General features: G+C 45.3%; 2 protein-coding genes across 2 annotated transcripts; both read left to right on the top strand.

Annotated features, from left to right (window-relative positions):
- The first annotated feature begins 3,463 nt into the window (after window positions 1-3,463).
- On the top strand, window positions 3,464-12,655 carry LOC135556114 (zinc finger protein 8-like). Its single transcript, XM_064989041.1, has 3 exons — window positions 3,464-3,743; window positions 4,023-4,935; window positions 12,206-12,655. The coding sequence occupies exons 1-3, from the start codon at window positions 3,536-3,538 to the stop codon at window positions 12,408-12,410; spliced, it is 1,326 nt and encodes a 441-aa protein (XP_064845113.1). The 5' UTR covers window positions 3,464-3,535; the 3' UTR covers window positions 12,411-12,655.
- Window positions 12,656-12,920: 265 nt separating this feature from the next.
- On the top strand, window positions 12,921-16,381 carry LOC135556112 (zinc finger protein 510-like). Its single transcript, XM_064989039.1, has 2 exons — window positions 12,921-13,218; window positions 13,578-16,381. The coding sequence occupies exons 1-2, from the start codon at window positions 13,026-13,028 to the stop codon at window positions 14,765-14,767; spliced, it is 1,383 nt and encodes a 460-aa protein (XP_064845111.1). The 5' UTR covers window positions 12,921-13,025; the 3' UTR covers window positions 14,768-16,381.
- The last annotated feature ends 1,875 nt before the right edge of the window (window positions 16,382-18,256 follow it).

The following is an 18,256-nucleotide window of genomic DNA, read 5'->3' as shown; positions in this document are numbered from 1 at the left end:
TGCTAGCTAGCCAGCTAGCCCCCGAATAGCAGCACTGTAGAAACTATTACACTCGACGGAACGACTTGATTAGTGTTGTGTCAACAACGTAGCCACTGCCAGCTAGCCTACTCCAGCAGTACTGTATCATTTCAATCATTTTAGTCAATAAGATTCTTGCTACGTAAGCTTAACATTCTGAACATTCGATAAGTGTAGTCCACTTGTCATTCCAATCTCCTTTGCATTAGCGTAGCCTCTTCTGTAGCCTGTCAACTATGTGTCTATCTATCCCTGTTCTCTCCTCTCTGCACAGACCATGCAAACGCTCCACACCGCGTGGCCGCGGCCACCCTAATCTGGTGGTCCCAGCGCGCACGACCCACGTGGAGTTCCAGGTCTCCGGTAGCCTCTGGAACCGCTTCTGGTCATCTCAGCCTATGGGTCCCTCGACTTCTTAGCACTGACGGAAACATGGATCACCACAGACAACACTGCTACTCCTACTGCTCTCTCTTCGTCCGCCCACGTGCTCTCGCACACCCGAGAGCTTCTGGTCAGCGGGGTGGTGGCACCGGGATCCTCATCTCTCCCAAGTGGTCATTCTCTCTTTCTCCCCTTACCCATCTGTCTATCGCCTCCTTTGAATTCCATGCTGTCACAGTTACCAGCCCTTTCAAGCTTAACATCCTTATTATTTATCGCCCTCCAGGTTCCCTCGGGGAGTTCATCAATGAGCTTGATGCCTTGATAAGCTCCTTTCCTGAGGACGGCTCACCTCTCACAGTCCTGGGCGACTTTAACCTCCCCACGTCTACCTTTGACTCATTCCTCTCTGCCTCCTTCTTTCCACTCCTCTCCTCTTTTGACCTCACCCTCTCACCTTCCCCCTACTCACAAGGCAGGCAATACGCTCGACCTCATCTTTACTAGATGCTGTTCTTCCACTAACCTCATTGCAACTCCCCTCCAAGTCTCCGACCACTACCTTGTATCCTTTTCCCTCTCGCTCTCATCCAACACTTCCCACACTGCCCCTACTCGGATGGTATCGCGCCGTCCCAACCTTCGCTCTCTCCCCCCGCTACTCTCTCCTCTTCCATCCTATCATCTCTTCCCTCTGCTCATACATTCTCCAACCTATCTCCTGATTCTGCCTCCTCAACCCTCCTCTCTTCCCTTTCTGCATCCTTTGACTCTCTATGTCCCCTATCCTCCAGGCCGGCTCGGTCCTCCCCTCCCGCTCCGTGGCTCGACGACTCATTGCGAGCTCACAGAACAGTGCTCCGGGCAGCCGAGCGGAAATGAAGGAAAACTCGCCTCCCTGCGGACCTGGCATCCTTTCACTCCCTCCTCTCTACATTTTCCTCCTCTGTCTCTGCTGCTAAAGCCACTTTCTTCCACTCTAAATTCCAAGCATCTGCCTCTAACCCTAGGAAGCTCTTTGCCACCTTCTCCTCCCTCCTGAATCCTCCTCCCCCTCCCCCCCCTCCTCCCTCTCTGCAGATGACTTCGTCAACCATTTTGAAAAGAAGGTCGACGACATCCGATCCTCGTTTGCTAAGTCAAACGACACCGCTGGTTCTGCTCACACTGCCCTACCCTGTGCTCTGACCTCTTTCTCCCCTCTCTCTCCAGATGAAATCTCGCTTCTTGTGACGGCCGGCCGCCCAACAACCTGCCCGCTTGACCCTATCCCCTCCTCTCTTCTCCAGACCATTTCCGGAGACCTTCTCCCTTACCTCACCTCGCTCATCAACTCATCCCTGACCGCTGGCTATGTCCCTTCCGTCTTCAAGAGAGCGAGAGTTGCACCCCTTCTGAAAAAACCTACACTCGATCCCTCCGATGTCAACAACTACAGACCAGTATCCCTTCTTTCTTTTCTCTCCAAAACTCTTGAACGTGCCGTCCTTGGCCAGCTCTCCCGCTATCTCTCTCAGAATGACCTTCTTGATCCAAATCAGTCAGGTTTCAAGACTAGTCATTCAACTGAGACTGCTCTTCTCTGTATCACGGAGGCGCTCCGCACTGCTAAAGCTAACTCTCTCTCCTCTGCTCTCATCCTTCTAGACCTATCGGCTGCCTTCGATACTGTGAACCATCAGATCCTCCTCTCCACCCTCTCCGAGTTGGGCATCTCCGGCGCGGCCCACGCTTGGATTGCGTCCTACCTGACAGGTCGCTCCTACCAGGTGGCGTGGCGAGAATCTGTCTCCTCGCCACGCGCTCTCACCACTGGTGTCCCCCAGGGCTCTGTTCTAGGCCCTCTCCTATTCTCGCTATACACCAAGTCACTTGGCTCTGTCATAACCTCACATGGTCTCTCCTATCATTGCTATGCAGACGACACACAATTAATCTTCTCCTTTCCCCCTTCTGATGACCAGGTGGCGAATCGCATCTCTGCATGTCTGGCAGACATATCAGTGTGGATGACGGATCACCACCTCAAGCTGAACCTCGGCAAGACGGAGCTGCTCTTCCTCCCGGGGAAGGACTGCCCGTTCCATGATCTCGCCATCACGGTTGACAACTCCATTGTGTCCTCCTCCCAGAGCGCTAAGAACCTTGGCGTGATCCTGGACAACACCCTGTCGTTCTCAACCAACATCATGGCGGTGGCCCGTTCCTGTAGGTTCATGCTCTACAACATCCGCAGAGTACGACCCTGCCTCACACAGGAAGCGGCGCAGGTCCTAATCCAGGCACTTGTCATCTCCCGTCTGGATTACTGCAACTCGCTGTTGGCTGGGCTCCCTGCCTGTGCCATTAAACCCCTACAACTCATCCAGAACGCCGCAGCCCGTCTGGTGTTCAACCTTCCCAAGTTCTCTCACGTCACCCCGCTCCTCCGCTCTCTCCACTGGCTTCCAGTTGAAGCTCGCATCCGCTACAAGACCATGGTGCTTGCCTACGGAGCTGTGAGGGGAACGGCACCGCAGTACCTCCAGGCTCTGATCAGGCCCTACACCCAAGCAAGGGCACTGCGTTCATCCACCTCTGGCCTGCTCGCCTCCCTACCATTGAGGAAGTACAGTTCCCGCTCAGCCCAGTCAAAACTGTTCGCTGCTCTGGCCCCCCAATGGTGGAACAAACTCCCTCACGACGCCAGGACAGCGGAGTCAATCACCACCTTCCGGAGACACCTGAAACCCCACCTCTTCAAGGAATACCTAGGATAGGATAAGTAATCCTTCTCACCCCTCCCCCCTTAATGATTTAGATGCACTATTGTAAAGTGGCTGTTCCACTGGATGTCAGAAGGTGAATTCACCAATTTGTAAGTCGCTCTGGATAAGAGCGTCTGCTAAATGACTTAAATGTAAATGTAAATGTAATAAAACTACTGATGCAGAGGAAATTATACAGGGTTGCACTGCCCCCTTGTGGCTCAACATAAACAAGACAGCAATTTCACCTCCCAAACAGCAGGTGACGATAAAACAACATACACACTTCCGATTAACCCAACTACCAACAAACGAAGAGTAAAATCACAACATCAGCTGAGAGAGAGGCGGAACATTATCCTGCAGTATTTTATGTCTTTAAAATGACCAAACTTCAACTATTGAATGCCTACCTGACAGAACGTTTAACGGTAGTGGTGCGGGAGATTCTGGACGTGGTCGGGGACACAGTGGCCGAGTACCGAGAAGAGACGGCTAGGACGAAGAGAGAGAATGAAAGCGCCAAGAGAGAAAATGAAAGCCTTCGGCGACAGCTCCGGGACATCTTACTCTTGGCGGAGACGGACTGGCGTAAGAACATTTAGTCGGATTTGTTGGATTATGCTAATTTAATGATCATGCAGAAATTAGTTGGCAAACTGTCAACGAGCTAGCTACATTGGGTGACGTCTGACTGTTGACAGCAACGTTACGTTGGCTCGCGAGAAGTGCCCGAATTCCCGAATATCCCTAGCAGCAAACATGAACAACTAATAGTAGTACATGATTAATTACAATGTCATACATATTTACTAAATTTCTTACTTATTTAGTGACAGCACTTTGTCTTTGCACCCTCTTTCTAAGCAGGATCCACCAGCCTTTCTCTGTCTGGGCAGCAGCAGCAGCTTTGTGAGCAAGAGTGGAGCTCCAGGCAGGAACAGGACCCAGAGCCCCTGCAGCAGAGCCAGGTCAACAGACGAGGGCTACAGACACAGAGCCAGGTAGCGTTAGGTAAGGATGGGGGTCTCACAGGACCAAACCAGGGACACACTGAAATGGTCCGAGTAGAAGAGAAGTCCAGTCCAGTTCCAAAGACAGAGCACAACTCAGACCCAGAAGCCAAGGGTTTTGGAAACACCTCGTCCTTGGCACCATCTTTGTTCTCCTCCAATGCCCACTGTGCCACAACAACTGGTGCAGCCAACGCTGAAGTGCCAGTCCTTAGGACAGAGAGAAAGAGGTCCTCTCCCATCGACCCAATCCAGGGACGGATCAAAATGGAACCCAAGGAATGCGACGTCACAGTGAACCTTACCAACCATGAACCTCAATCCAGTTCAGGCTACACAGGTCTTCCTATAACACTACTACCCCACAACCATGAACTCTCAGGCAACGCTGGCTTCAAAGACCTTCCGGATATGGACATCTCAGAGCTCCATAACACACCTGTACATGACCAGCAAACATATGAAACAGATCCTGGGTCCAAGGAACAGGTGTTGCCATATAACGAGAGTAACAACTTCACCCCCACCGACTACCAGGAGGGGCGCCCACACCGCTGCACCCGATGTGGGGAGAGTTTCAGCCAGGCGGCCAGCCTCCACCTCCACCTCCAGTACAAGAAGCCCTACGCCTGTGACTGGTGCTGTAAGTCCTTCGCCCAGTCGGCTGACCTGCGGCGCCACCACCGCATCCACACGGGGGAGAGGCCCCACCGCTGCTCCTGGTGCTCCAAAAGCTTTACCCAGAGAGGCAACCTGAGACGACACCTGAGGTTGGCACACATTATTATATTGTATTATTATGCAGTGAGCTCCAAAAGTATTGGGACAGTGACACATTTAGTTATTTTTGGCCTCTGCACTGCAGCACGTTGGATTTGAAGTAATACAATAACTATGACATTCAACCGCAGACTGACAGCTTTATTTGAAGTGTATTTTCATTCATATTGGGTGAACTATTTAGAAATTACAGCACTTTTTGTACATAGTCCCCATTTTAAGTTGGGACAAATTCACTTATGTGTATTAAAGTAGACAAAAGTTTAGTATTTGGTCCCATATTCCTAGCACGCAATGTTTACATCAAGCTTGTTGGATGTATTTGCTGTTTTCATTTTTGTTTCAGATTATTTTATGCCAAATAGAATTGAATGGTAAATAATGCATTGTGTCATTTTGGAGTCAATGCATTTTTGGTCAACAAGAATAGAATAGGTTTCTAAACAGCCGTCTATCTTCACATTCGTACATTAGCTTAGTACTGACTCTGTGGCTGGGGCCTGGGTATTGGGCAGGTATGGCAGTATGGACTATATAGGTTGTTGGCCTATGACAACTTGTCCTCCATTGAATGTTGATTACCAGGTTTATCCCTATCACCTGGGTCGGCTCCAGGCATAAGCACCGCAGTTGCGGTCTCAACTTACTATTAAGAGTTAGAGTAGTAGAATACACAAGGTGCAAGTTCGAAATTTGGTTATGCATCAGCAATTTTTCTCTTGTTTTGTCATCACTGACAGTCACTCAATTAGCCATGTCAGATAACTATTTTTAGATTGGTAAGTTAGTCTAGCCAGCTATCTAAACTTCATGGCCAACTACCGACCGTGTACGCAGGGCACATGCCCAGGGGCCCTGAACTCCAGGTGGCCCCCATTGATTTTGTTAGTCACTCAGATATCATTAACATTGCATAAGTCATGGGAAATTGTGGATAATTACAGGAAATTTACTTTAAAACTGAAAACAATTATCTCCACCACATGGCAATAGGGGTAGAATTGAAGAAAATTAGCTGAAAACTGGAAACATTTTTGCCTTTGTCCCATGGCAAAAGGAAAGAATTAATGTGGATGCTACCATGATTACGAATAGTCCTGAATGAATCGTGAATGATGATGAGCGAGAAAGTTAGACGCACAAATATCATACCCCCGCAAAATGCTAACCTCCCCTGTTATTGTGATGTTGAGAGGTTAGCATGTCTTGGGGGTATAATATTTGTGCGTCTAACTTTCTCACTCAAAAATGCAAAAATGTCCAACTTTATTAGTCCTGAATGAATTGTGAATCGCTGTAATCATGGCAGCATCCACATTAATGTAGAAGTGTTTAGAAACATATTATATTCTTATTTACAATAAAAGTGACTCCAAAACGACAATTCATTACCATTCATTTCTATTCAGCACAAAATAATCTGAACAACCAAAACAAACAGCAAATGCATCCAACTGCTGTAATCATTCCGTGCTAGGAATATGGGTACAAAAACTAAACTTTTGACTACTTTAGTAGACATATAAGTAAATTTGTCCCAAAACTTTTGGTGGACTATGTACAAAAACTGCTGTAATTTCTGAACGGTTCACCCGATATGGATGAAAATACCCTCTAATTAAAAGCTGACAGTCTACACTTTAACCTCAGTCATTGTGTTGTCATTTTAAATCCCAAGTGCAGTACAGAGCCAAAACAACAAAACTACTAGTTTGGTAGCTCACTGTATATTGTAGGGAATTTAGGCGCTAGCCCTGACCAGTGACTGTCAATCCAACACCTTCACTGTTACACCCAAAAATCCAAACCTCTTGACAAGGCTGCTAGGGGTTGGGTTAAAGTCTCTCCACTACATTTATATATATATAATATTATTATTATTATATTATTATTATTATAATATACACTACAATTGAAAAGTTTGGGGTCACTTAGAAATGTGCTTGTTTTCCATGAAAACATACATGAAATGAGTTGCAAAATGAATAGGAAATATAGTCAAGATGTTGACAAGGTTATAAATAATGATTTTTAATTGAAATAAAAAAGTGTCCTTTGCTTTAGGCAAAGAATCCTCCATTTGCAGCAATTACAGCCTTTGCAGACCTTTGGCATTCTAAACTCAGCAAAAAAGGATAATTTGTAAAAATCCAAATAACTTCACAGATCTTCATTGTAAAGGGTTTAAACACTGTTTCCCATGCTTGTTCAATGAACCATAAACACCTGTGGAACGGTTGTTAACACACTAACAGCTTACAGATCGTAGGCAATTAAGGTCACAGTTATGAAAACGTAGGACACTAAACAGGACTTTCTACTGACTCTGAAAAACACCGAAAGACAGATGCCCTGTGTCCCTGCTCATCTGTGTGAACTTGCCTTAGGCATGCTGCAAGGAGGCATGAGGACTGCAGACGTGGCCAGGGCAATAAATTGCAATGTCCGTACTGTGAGACGCCTAAGACAGCACTACAGAGAGACAGGACGGACAGCTGATCGTCCTCGCAGGGGCAGACCGCGTGTAACAACACCTGCACAGGATCGGTACATCCGAACATCACACCTGCGGGACAGGTACAGGATGGCAACAACAACTGCCCAAGTTACACCAGGAACGCACAATCCATCCATCAGTGCTCAGACTGTCCGCAATAGGCTGAGAGAGGCTAGACTGGGGGCTTGTAAGGCAGGTTCTTACCAGACATCACCGGCAACAACGTCGCCTATGGGCACAAACCCACCGTCGCTGGACCAGACAGGACTGGAAAAAAGTGTTCTTCACTGACAAGTTGCGGTTTTGTCTCAGCAGGGGTGATGGTCGGATTCGCGTTTATCATTGAAGGAATGAGCGTTACACCGAGGCCTGTACTCTGGAGTGGGATCGATTTGGAGGTGGAGGGTCCGTTGTGGTCTAGGGCGGTGTGTCACAGCATCATCGGACTGAGCTTGTTGTCATTGCAGGCGATCTCAATGCTGTGCGTTATTACAGGGAAGACATCCTCCTCCCTCGTGGTAACCTTCCTGCAGGCTCATCCTGACATGAACCTCCTGCATGACAATGCCACCAGCCATACTGCTTTTTCTGTGCGTGATTTCATGCAAGACAGGAATGTCAGTGTTCTGCCATGGCCAGTGAAGAGCCTGGATCTCAATCCCATTGAGCACGCCTGGGACCTGTTGGATCGGAGGGTGAGGGCAAGGGCCATTCCCCCCCTGAGAAATGTCTGGGAACTTGCAGGTGCCTTGGTGGAAGAGTGAAGTAACATCTCACAGCAAGAACTGGCAAATCTGGTGCAGTCCATGAGGAGGAGATGCACTGCAGTACTTAATGCAGCTGGTGGCCACACCAGATACTGACTGTTACTTTTGATTTTGACCCCACCTTGTTCAGGGACACAATCAATTTCTGTTCATCACATGTGTGTGGAACTTCTTCAGTTTGTCTGTTGTTGAATCTTATGTTCATACAAATATTTACACATGTTAAGTTTGCTGAAAATAAACACAGTTGACAGTGAGACAATGTTTCTTTTTTTGCTGAGTGTAGTTAGTCAATTTGTGGAGGTAATCTGAAGAGAATTCCCCCCATGCTTCCTGAAGCACCTCCCACAAATTGGATTGGCTTGATGGGCCCTTCTCAGCTCAATAGGGTTGAGATCCGATGGCTGTGCTGGCCACTCCGTTATAGACAGAATACCAGCTGACTGCTTCTTCCATAAATAGTTCTTGCATAACTTGGAGCTGTGCTTTGGGTCATTGTCCTGTTTTAGGAGGACAACGTCTCCAATGTCTCCAATCAAGGAGAACCCACAGGGTTTTTATTTTTTATTTAACCTTTGTTTAACTAGGCATGTCAGTTATGAACAAATTATTTTTTACAATGATGGCCTACCAAAAGGCCTCCTGCGGGGACAGGGCCTGGGATAAAATCTATATATATTTATTTTTTAATACAATAATTATGGGACAAAACACACAAGGGAGACAACACAACACTACATAAAGAGAGACCTAAGACAACAACATAGCAAGGCAGCAACACGGCATAACAACATGGAAGCAGCACAAAACATGGTACAAACATTGGGCACAGACAACAGCAGAAAGGGCAAGAGGGAAGAGACAACAATACATCACACAAAGCAGCCACAACTGTCAGTAAGAGTGTCCATGATTGAGTCTTTGAATGAAGAGATTGAGATAAAACTGTCCAGTTTGAGTGTTTGTTGCAGCTCGTTTCAGTCGCGAGCTGCAGCGAACTGAAAAGAGGAACGACCCAGGGATGTGTGCTTTGGGGACCTTTAACAGAATGTGACTGGCAGAACAGGTGTTGTATGTCGAGGATGAGGGCTGCAGTAAATATCTCAGATTGGGGGGAGTGAGGCCTAAGAGGGTTTTATAAATAAGCATCAACCAGTGGCTCTTGCGACGGGTATACAGAGATGATCCGTTTACAGGAGTTATAGAGTGAGGTGATGTGTCCAACAAGGAGCATTGGTGGCAAATCGGATGGCCGAATGGTAAAGAACATCTAGCCGCTCGAGAGCACCCTTACCTGCAGATTTATAAATTACGTCTCCGTAATCTAGCATGGGTCATCTTAATCAGGGTTAGTTTGGCAGCTGGGGAGAAAGAGGAGTAATTACGATAGAGGAAACAAAGTCTAGATTTAACTTTAGACTGCAGCTTTGATATGTGCTAAGAGAAGGACAGTGCACCGTCTAGCTATACTCCCAAGTACTTGAATGAGGTGACTACCTCAAGCTCTAAATCTTCAGAGGTAGTAATAACACCTGTGGGAGGAGGGGCATTCTTACCAAACCACATGACCTTTGCTTTGGAGGTGTTCAGCACAAGGTAGAGAAAGTTTGTTGGACACTAAGAAAACATTGTAGAGCATTTAACATAAAATCCAGGGAGGGGCCAGCTGAGTATAAGACTATCATCTGCATATAAATGTATGAGAGAGCTTTCTACTGCCTGAGCTATGTTGCTGATGTAAATTTGAGAAGAGCATGGGTCCTAGGATCGAGCCTTAGTGTACTCCCTTGGTGACAGGCAGTGGCTGAGAAATATTTTATTACTTTATACACTGCACTCTTTAAGAGTGGTAGTTAGCAAACCAGGCCAAAGACCCCTCAGATACACCAATACTACTTAGTTGGCCCACAAGAATGGAATGGTCTACCGTATCAAAAGCTTTGGCCAAGTCAATAAAAATAACAGCACAACATTGTTTAGAATCAAGGGCAGTGGTGACATCATTGAGAACCTTTAAGGTTGCAATGACACATCCATAACCTGAGCGGAAACCAGCTTGCATACCCGAGAGAATACTATAGACATCAAGAAAGCCAGTCAGTTGATTATTGACAAGTTTTTCCAAAACTTTTGAGGAAAAGGGCAAATACAAATAGGCCTATAACAGTTAAGATCAGCTTGAGCTCCCCCTTTAAATAAAGGACAAACCGTGGCTGCCTTCCAAGCAATGGGAACCTCCCCAGAAAGGAGAGACGGGCTTTATGATGATAGGGGCATCAACCTTAAAGAAGAAAGGGTCTAAACCATCTGACCCAGATGTTTTTTTGGGGTCAAGTTTAAGGAGCTCCTTTAGCACCTCAGACTCAGTGACTGCCTGCAGGGGAAAAAGAGGCAAAAATAGCCAGCCAGCCTGAGTATACATGTGCTGAGCCTTTCGCCAAATGCAATTCTTGAGGTGGAGTAACTCTGCAAGATCATGGTCGAATCAGGGGCTGAACCTGTTTTTTAATTCTCATTTTCTTTATAGGGGTGTGTTTGTTAACAATATCACTGAAAATATCAAAAATGAATGTCCAGACGTCTTCGACAGAGGGGGACCAAGCTGATTCTATACCATTTTACAGAGGCCAGTTCATGAAGGAAGGCTTGCTTCATTAAAGTTTTTTAGCAAGGGTCTATGACAAATCAGGACAGGTTGTTTCACTGAGCAACCATTACAAACACAGGCTGTAAAACAGTGATCACTAAGGTCATTACAGAAAACACCAAACTGATACCTATCAGGATTATTTGTGAGGATAACATCAAGGAGAGTAGCCTTTTCTGGGTGTTTGGAGTCATACTTTGTGGGATTGGTAATAATCTGAGAAAGATTTAGGGAGTATGGTATGGCGTTGCAAAATGGAGTGATAGCCTTCCTTCTTCAAGATCCCTTCTACCCTGTACAAATCTCCCACTTTACCACCAAAGCACCCCCAGCCAATCACATTGCCTCCACCATGCTTGACAGATGGCGTCAAGCACTCCTCCAGCATCTTTTCATTTTTTCTGCGTCTCACGAATGAATCTTTGTGATCCGAACACCTCAAACTTAGATTTGTCTGTCCATAACACTTTTTTTCCATTCTTCCTCTGTCCAGTGTCTGTTCTTTTGCCCATCTTAATATTTTATTTTTATTGGCCAGTCTGAGATATGGCTTTTCCTTTGCAACTCTGCCTAGAAGGCCAGCATCCCGGAGTCACCTCTTCACTGTTGATGTTGAGACTGGTGTTTTGCTGGTACTATTTAATGAAGCTGCCAGTTGAGGACTTGTGAGGTGTCTGTTTCTCAAACTAGACACTCTAATGTACTTGTCCTCTTTTTCAGTTGTGCACCCACTGTTTCTATTCTGGTTAGAGCCAGAATGTGCTGTTCTGTGAAGGGAGTAGTACACAGCGTTGTACGAGATCTTCAGTTTCTTGCCAATTTCTCGCATGGAATAGCCTTAATTTCTCAGAACAAGAATAGACTGACGAGTTTCAGAAGAAAGGTCGTTGTTTCTGGCCATTTGGATCCTGTAATTGAACCTACAAATGCTGATGCTCCAGATACTCAACTAGTCTAAAGAAGGCCAGTTTTATTGCTTCTTTAATTAGAACAAAAGTTTTCATCTGTGCTGAAACATAATCGCAAAAGGGTTTTCTAATGATCAATTAGCCTTTTAAAATGATGAACTTGGATTAGCTAACACAAGGTGCCATTGGAACACAGGAGTGATGGTTGGTGATAATTGACCTCTACGCCTATGTATATATTCCATAAAAAAAAATCTGCTGTTTCCAGCTACAATAGTCATTTATAACAATATCTACACTGTATTTCTGACCAATTTGATGTTATTTTAATGGACAAAAAATTGCTTTTCTTTCAAAAACAAGGACATTTCTAGGTGACCCCAAACTTTTGAACAGTAGTATAGATATATTTATTTTATTTATTCTTATTATATATTATAGGATCCACACCGGTGAGAGACCCTACAGCTGCCCCTACTGCCACAGGACTTTCAGCGACGGAGACACCATGAAAAAGCACAAACGGACTCACTCTGGGGAGAAACCCTATCGCTGTGTCCAGTGTCCCAAGAGCTTCACTGTGGCCAGCGGCCTGCGGGTACACCTGAACACACACCTGACAGATGCAGGGCAGCTCATCACATGAGGTCAATGTGCTAGCTAATCAGCTACTGCTGAATCAGCTACACCTTTTCAAACACCGGAGGACATGAATGGATTGTGAAACGTTGAAGTGTTTTAGCCATAGGAATATTTCCGAAATATATTTATTGGAATTAATAAAAACAGTGCAGTAGAAAACAAATGGATAATGTCACCTTAGCTGATGTTTCCAGCTTGATTGAAGAGTGTGTGTTTGTGAACATTAATTAAATCAGTCTGTCATTTAAATATTAATATCACATGTCTGATTCTGTATTTATTTTGTATTAACATTGAACCATCTTTCAGGTTGTTTATTTCCAAAAGGAAGATGCCAGATGCTTGACTCACATCACCTTCACTCAAGATATGTATTAATATACTAGGTAATAAGGGTGCAAACCAAACAGTAGATTTTAAGTAGAAAGTCCCTTTTAAAAGTCTGCCTCCCCTTTTTCATGAATTACGGTAGTGTTTTTATCACATGACCATGGAGAGTTAAAGAAATAGGAAGTGAATGCTTTCACCGAGGTGTTTACAAAACGATCTAGCTTGGGTCGTTACTAGGAGGCTTTCAGTGGATTTTAACCAATATTTGGGGGAGGCTAATTTCTAGAAAATGGCCAAACTACAGCTTTTGAATGCTTACCTCACCGAGCGGTTAATGGTGGCTGTAGATGAGATACTGGAGGTTGTTGGGGGGACAGTGTCAGAATTCGAGGAGGAGACTGCCCGGACGAAGAGAGAGAATGAACTCCTAAAACGAAGGCTTCGAGAAGTTGGACTCGACACGGGAACGGAGTGTTCAGCAGGTGATGATGCAAATGGCTCTTTGTCTATTGTCTGAAAAAACGGACCTCTCCTCGTCTACTTTATTTGCACTCATCTGAGAGAAAAAAAGACCTCTGCTACCCATACTGTTTTCACCTGTCAATTCTTTCACTGAGTGTATATAAAGGGGAGGTGATGCAGGTTTTTCTAGAAGATTATGATATGGGGCATTTGGACAGTCTCAAGCCTTGTAGATCACCAGATTACACAAACAAGCTCATCCTACAGAATGCTCGAGAACTCGTGTCTGGGTCGTTGCTTCTGTAGTTGTTTAAACTTGATCAATCTGATTTGTTTCTCTTTTCTGTCTGTTTGTCGGTATGTCCGTCTGTCCATCCAGTCTCGACCAGGCCTGTTTCTCTCTCTGTGTCTGGGCAGCACCAGTGGAGCGCCGACCAGGGTCCAGACCCTGAGTCTACACACACCCAGAACCACATGGTAATGAGCCAGGATGAGATGCCTGCCACACATAGCCAGCTACCCACAGACTGCACTGAGTGGAGGAGTCTGTGTAACTCTCCATGTACCCTGTCCTCACAACAGACCGATACATCGGCTACCACCCCAGTAGTAGCTCCATTGACTTCAGAGTCCGTGAAAAGGGACTTGGATGAAGAAGACGACCAGCATCTCCTTCCCTCTGCAAATCCCTTCAGCAGCACATCATGCCCCGTGGACAGAGTGGTTTTACACTATAACTCCGAGGGCATCAAAACAGAGCCTAGTGATACTAGCCCTACTGACTTGAGGTCAGTATCTGCTCAGGTGGGGTATGGTGAACTAAACCCCAGTTCGGACCCTGGACCAGCCACTGTTGAAACCAGGTGCACTGTCTCAGACCTGAGCGCTGACCTGGAGTCAGTGGTTGCAGAGAGCAGCAGGTATGGTGCCTCCACTGCCTCGGGCGTCCCCACTGACCTGGTATCAGCTAGTGCTGCCATGATCCCAGACGGCTTTTTCCGTCAGATTGGCAGCGATGGTTGTGTAACAACAGGGCCAGAACAAGACTTTGGGGACGCCACCACCACCAGTACCGTAGGTCCCTTGACCTACCTGGGTCAAACCAGACGTCAACAACAAACAAATAGATCAACAAATAGGTGTCATCAACAAATTAACAGGTCCACAAACAACAGGGGTCAACAACAAACAAACAACAGGGGGGATCAGAGGTCCCACCCGTGCCCTCAGTGTGGTAAGATATTCAGTCACGTGTCACGCCTCAAGATCCACCTCCGCATTCACACAGGGGAGAAGCCGTACGTTTGTGCACTGTGTGGCAAGCGATTCAACAACGATGGCACACTGAGGAACCACCGGCGTGTTCACATGGAGCTGCGTCTGTACGGCTGCCCTGTCTGCGGCATGAGCTTCAAGGACGCCTACACGTGTAGGAAGCACCAGCGTGTTCATAATGGATTGCGGCCTGCCGAAGACTCGGCCCACACCTGCAGTTTGTGTGGCAAGGCTTTCAGTGAGGCGGCTAAGCTGACCAAACACATTAGGACTCATGCGTCAGTCATTGGATGAGGGTAGTACGACCTATAAAGGCTTTTTTATAGCAATCATAAAGGATTTATAAGCACTATATAAATGCTTCACATATAATCTATAAGCGTATGTTATACACTATAAATGGTGTATAAAGGGTGACATAACAATTCCCACTGTAGGGTTTATTGTAAATTAATAGACCATTTCTAGATTATGACTTACACTTATGATTTGTAAAGCCTTTAAGTAGTGCTATATAAAGCCTTTATTGTACTTTGCAACGGAGCTCCCAGGTGGCGTGTCCTGCTCAGGCACTTCACCTGACGTGCAGAGGGGCGTCACTACAGCCTGAGGTGACCGGGGAGTTCCAAGGGCGGTTCACAATTGGCCGAGCACTGTCCGGGTTAGGGGAGGGGAGGGTTGGCATGCAATTCCTTGTCTTAACTTGCTCTAGCGTCATCTTATGGCAGACTGGGCGCCTGCATGCTGACTTGGCCTGGCTGACTCCCGGGTGTGTATAAGAAGCAGCGTGTTGGTCCAATCCTCACTTCTCCCGAGCCCGTTGGGGAGTTGCCGCAATGAAACACAATTGGATACCACAAAAATGCTTTCATTTCTAAACGGTAAACAGCTATGTATGAAAATCTCAAATCCAAAATGCTGGAGTATAGAGACCCATTAAACAAAAAATTGCTTCACTGTCCAAATACACATGGAGGAGAGTGTATGACCATGGCTGCACCAGCTTCAACGGGACATGCCTTTGTGTGCTCTTGTCTGTGGCAGATAGTGAGCATCCTGCATCTGATTATACAGTCATCAGCGAACCCACAAGCAGTAGTTGAAGTCATCACCAAATGTGATGGACTACCTTAAGCAAGCAGCAAGTGTGTGTGTAGATTTTTTATTTTATTTGTACTGTGCGTGTGTTTTATTTTACTGTATGAGCGCAGTGCATGTTTGTTTGTGCACCGGCCCGTCCAAAGGGCAGCCTCAGTCTGTTACAGGGAGGTTATTGACTTTTGCTGTGTTGTAGTATTGATCCACTTCCTGCTTGTGACTCTGGGGGTGGAGCCTGCTGACCTTAGAGACTGCAGAGGATGAACCATGGGTTGAAGACATTGGTGTCAAACACAATTCCTGGAGAGCCGCAGTCGGGTCTTTTTTAAAGACCGCAAACAAGCAATGTTTTTAGGATCTAGACCTGCAAGAAAAGCCGGGGTCATGTTCACTTGAAACTATTTGAACTTGTCCAATAAGAGTCACTGATTCATTAAGTAGAAGGGAGGAACCAAACCCCACAGACACTGCGGAGCAGAATCTAAAGGACTGGAGTTTTACTCATGTGGTTTAGGAGTCCAAAAACACATTCCTTACCCCAGGATATGTCATAAGGTCACGATATAGGAACATTTCAGGAAAAGGAGCACCCCGTGTCTGCACCGATCTGAGAATTTTATTTTGGATAACACAAACCAGCTTAGGATGCCTCTATTAGTCTCACCATGTTCTCTGATAGCAAGTGCTCTCAGACTTCAAGACTCATTGTGGCGCTGATAGAGCCTAATGTACAGTAAATGGGATTATTTTTAAACGTGTGTTGTTGTAGTCATGTTTCCAGTTGCCTTTAATTTAAAAGTTTGTCACATAAAAAAACAGCAGCGTCTTATTGATTGTTGCTTGATACTTGTTCTGGGCAGTTGAAAATTGGTTAATGCTACCCGGAATCCTTGGGACGTCCCTAACTTTACCCTTACCTAATCGTAACCATTGTACATTTCAACTTCAATGAGTTAACGTTAGAGTTGGGATATCTGAAGGATGAAGGATAGCAAGGACCATTGAACATGGTCAGAGGGTTTGCTAAATTACTCAAATGTGAATTTGAACCACCAGGGGGTAGGAGTGAGCTATTTTACTGTTCAGTAGTACTGAGGGAGTACTGGATTTCCCTCAGCCAAGCCATTTCACAAAATAGAAACCAAGTCAGACTTACACAGTAGTGCATTCCAAATGTACTTTCATATTGTACACAAAACATCTGATATAAATGTAAGAACAACAATTGTTAAAAGCAGAACAAGATAATCGAAAACAGCCATTGAAACGTCAGTAAAAAAGCGACATTCACACATTCAGTCATGCATTAAGAGACAAAAACATGACATGAAATAACAATACAGGGAAAACACCTCAATAATATATAAAGTAATAATCTTTTTATCAAATACTTTTTTGGGGCAGGGGATAGTTACAGTGGGGCAAAAAAGTATTTAGTCAGCTACCAATTGTGCAAGTTCTCCCACTTAAAAAGATGAGAGAGGCCTGTAATTTTCATCATAGGTACACTTCAACTATGACAGACAAAATGAGAAAACAAAATCCAGAAAATCACATTGTAGGATTTTTTATGAATTTATTTGCAAATTATGGTGAAAAATAAGTATTTTGTCAATAACAAAAGTTTATCTTAATACTTTGTTATATACCATTTGTTGGCAATGACAGAGGTCAAACATTTTCTGTAAGTGTTCACAAGGTTTTTACACACTGTTGCTGGTATTTTGGCCCATTCCTCCATGCAGATCTCCTCTAGAGCAGTGATGTTTTGGGGCTGTTGCTGGGCAACACGGACTTTCAACTCCCTCCAATGATTTTCTATGGGGTTGAGATCTGGAGACTGGCTAGGCCACTCCAGGACCTTGAAATGCTTCTTACGAAGCCACTCCTTCGTTGCCCGGGCGGTGTGTTTGGGATCATTGTCATGCTGAAAGACCCAGCCACGTTTCATCTTCAATGCCCTTGCTGATGGAAGGAGGTTTTCACAAAAATCTCACGATACATGGCCCCATTCATTCTTTCCTTTACACGGATCAGCTGTCCTGGTCCCTTTGCAGAAAAACAGCCCCAAAGCATGATGTTTCCACCCCCATGCTTCACAGTAGGTATGGTGTTCTTTGGATGCAACTCAGCATTCTTTGTCCTCCAAACACGACGAGTTGAGTTTTTACCAAAAAGTTATATTTTGGTTTCATCTGACCATATGACATTCTCCCAATCTTCTTCTGGATCATCCAAATGCTCTCTAGCAAACTTCAGATGAGCCTGGACATGTACTGGCTTAAGCAGGGGACACGTCTGGCACTGCAGGATTTGAGTCCCTGGCGGCGTAGTGTGTTACAGATGGTAGGCTTTGTTACTTTGGTCCCAGCTCTCTGCAGGTCATTCACTAATCCTACAATGTGATTTTCTGGATTTTGTTTTCTCATTTTGTCTGTCATAGTTGAAGTGTACCTATGATGAAAATTACAGGCCTCTCTCATCTTTTTAAGTGGGAGAACTTGCACAATTGGTGGCTGACTAAATACTTTTTTGCCCCACTGTATATGATGTTAGATATTTGTGTGCTGGTATTCGTGTAGCATAGGCATATTATTACCAACATAGATATCAATTTGTTATTAAAATAACCATAAAAAATATGGAATTCAATCAAATCAGCTTGAACAAGAGAAGTTAAAGAGC

The sequence above is a fragment of the Oncorhynchus masou genome, chromosome 15 (genome assembly GCF_036934945.1).
Source record: "Oncorhynchus masou masou isolate Uvic2021 chromosome 15, UVic_Omas_1.1, whole genome shotgun sequence".
Taxonomy (NCBI): domain Eukaryota; kingdom Metazoa; phylum Chordata; class Actinopteri; order Salmoniformes; family Salmonidae; genus Oncorhynchus; species Oncorhynchus masou.
The sequence above is the reverse complement of the archived record's forward strand: the minus strand, read 5'-3'. Positions and strand labels throughout refer to the sequence as shown.

Coding starts and splice junctions, on each gene's coding strand:
- LOC135556112 (XM_064989039.1), top strand. CDS start 13,026: ATGGCCAAACTACAGCTTTTGAATGCTTACCTCACCGAGCGGTTAATG. Junction 13,219..13,577: donor GGGAACGGAGTGTTCAGCAG/GTGATGATGCAA, acceptor CTGTCCATCCAG/TCTCGACCAGGCCTGTTTCT.
- LOC135556114 (XM_064989041.1), top strand. CDS start 3,536: ATGACCAAACTTCAACTATTGAATGCCTACCTGACAGAACGTTTAACG. Junction 3,744..4,022: donor CTTGGCGGAGACGGACTGGC/GTAAGAACATTT, acceptor CTTTCTAAGCAG/GATCCACCAGCCTTTCTCTG. Junction 4,936..12,205: donor AACCTGAGACGACACCTGAG/GTTGGCACACAT, acceptor TATATATTATAG/GATCCACACCGGTGAGAGAC.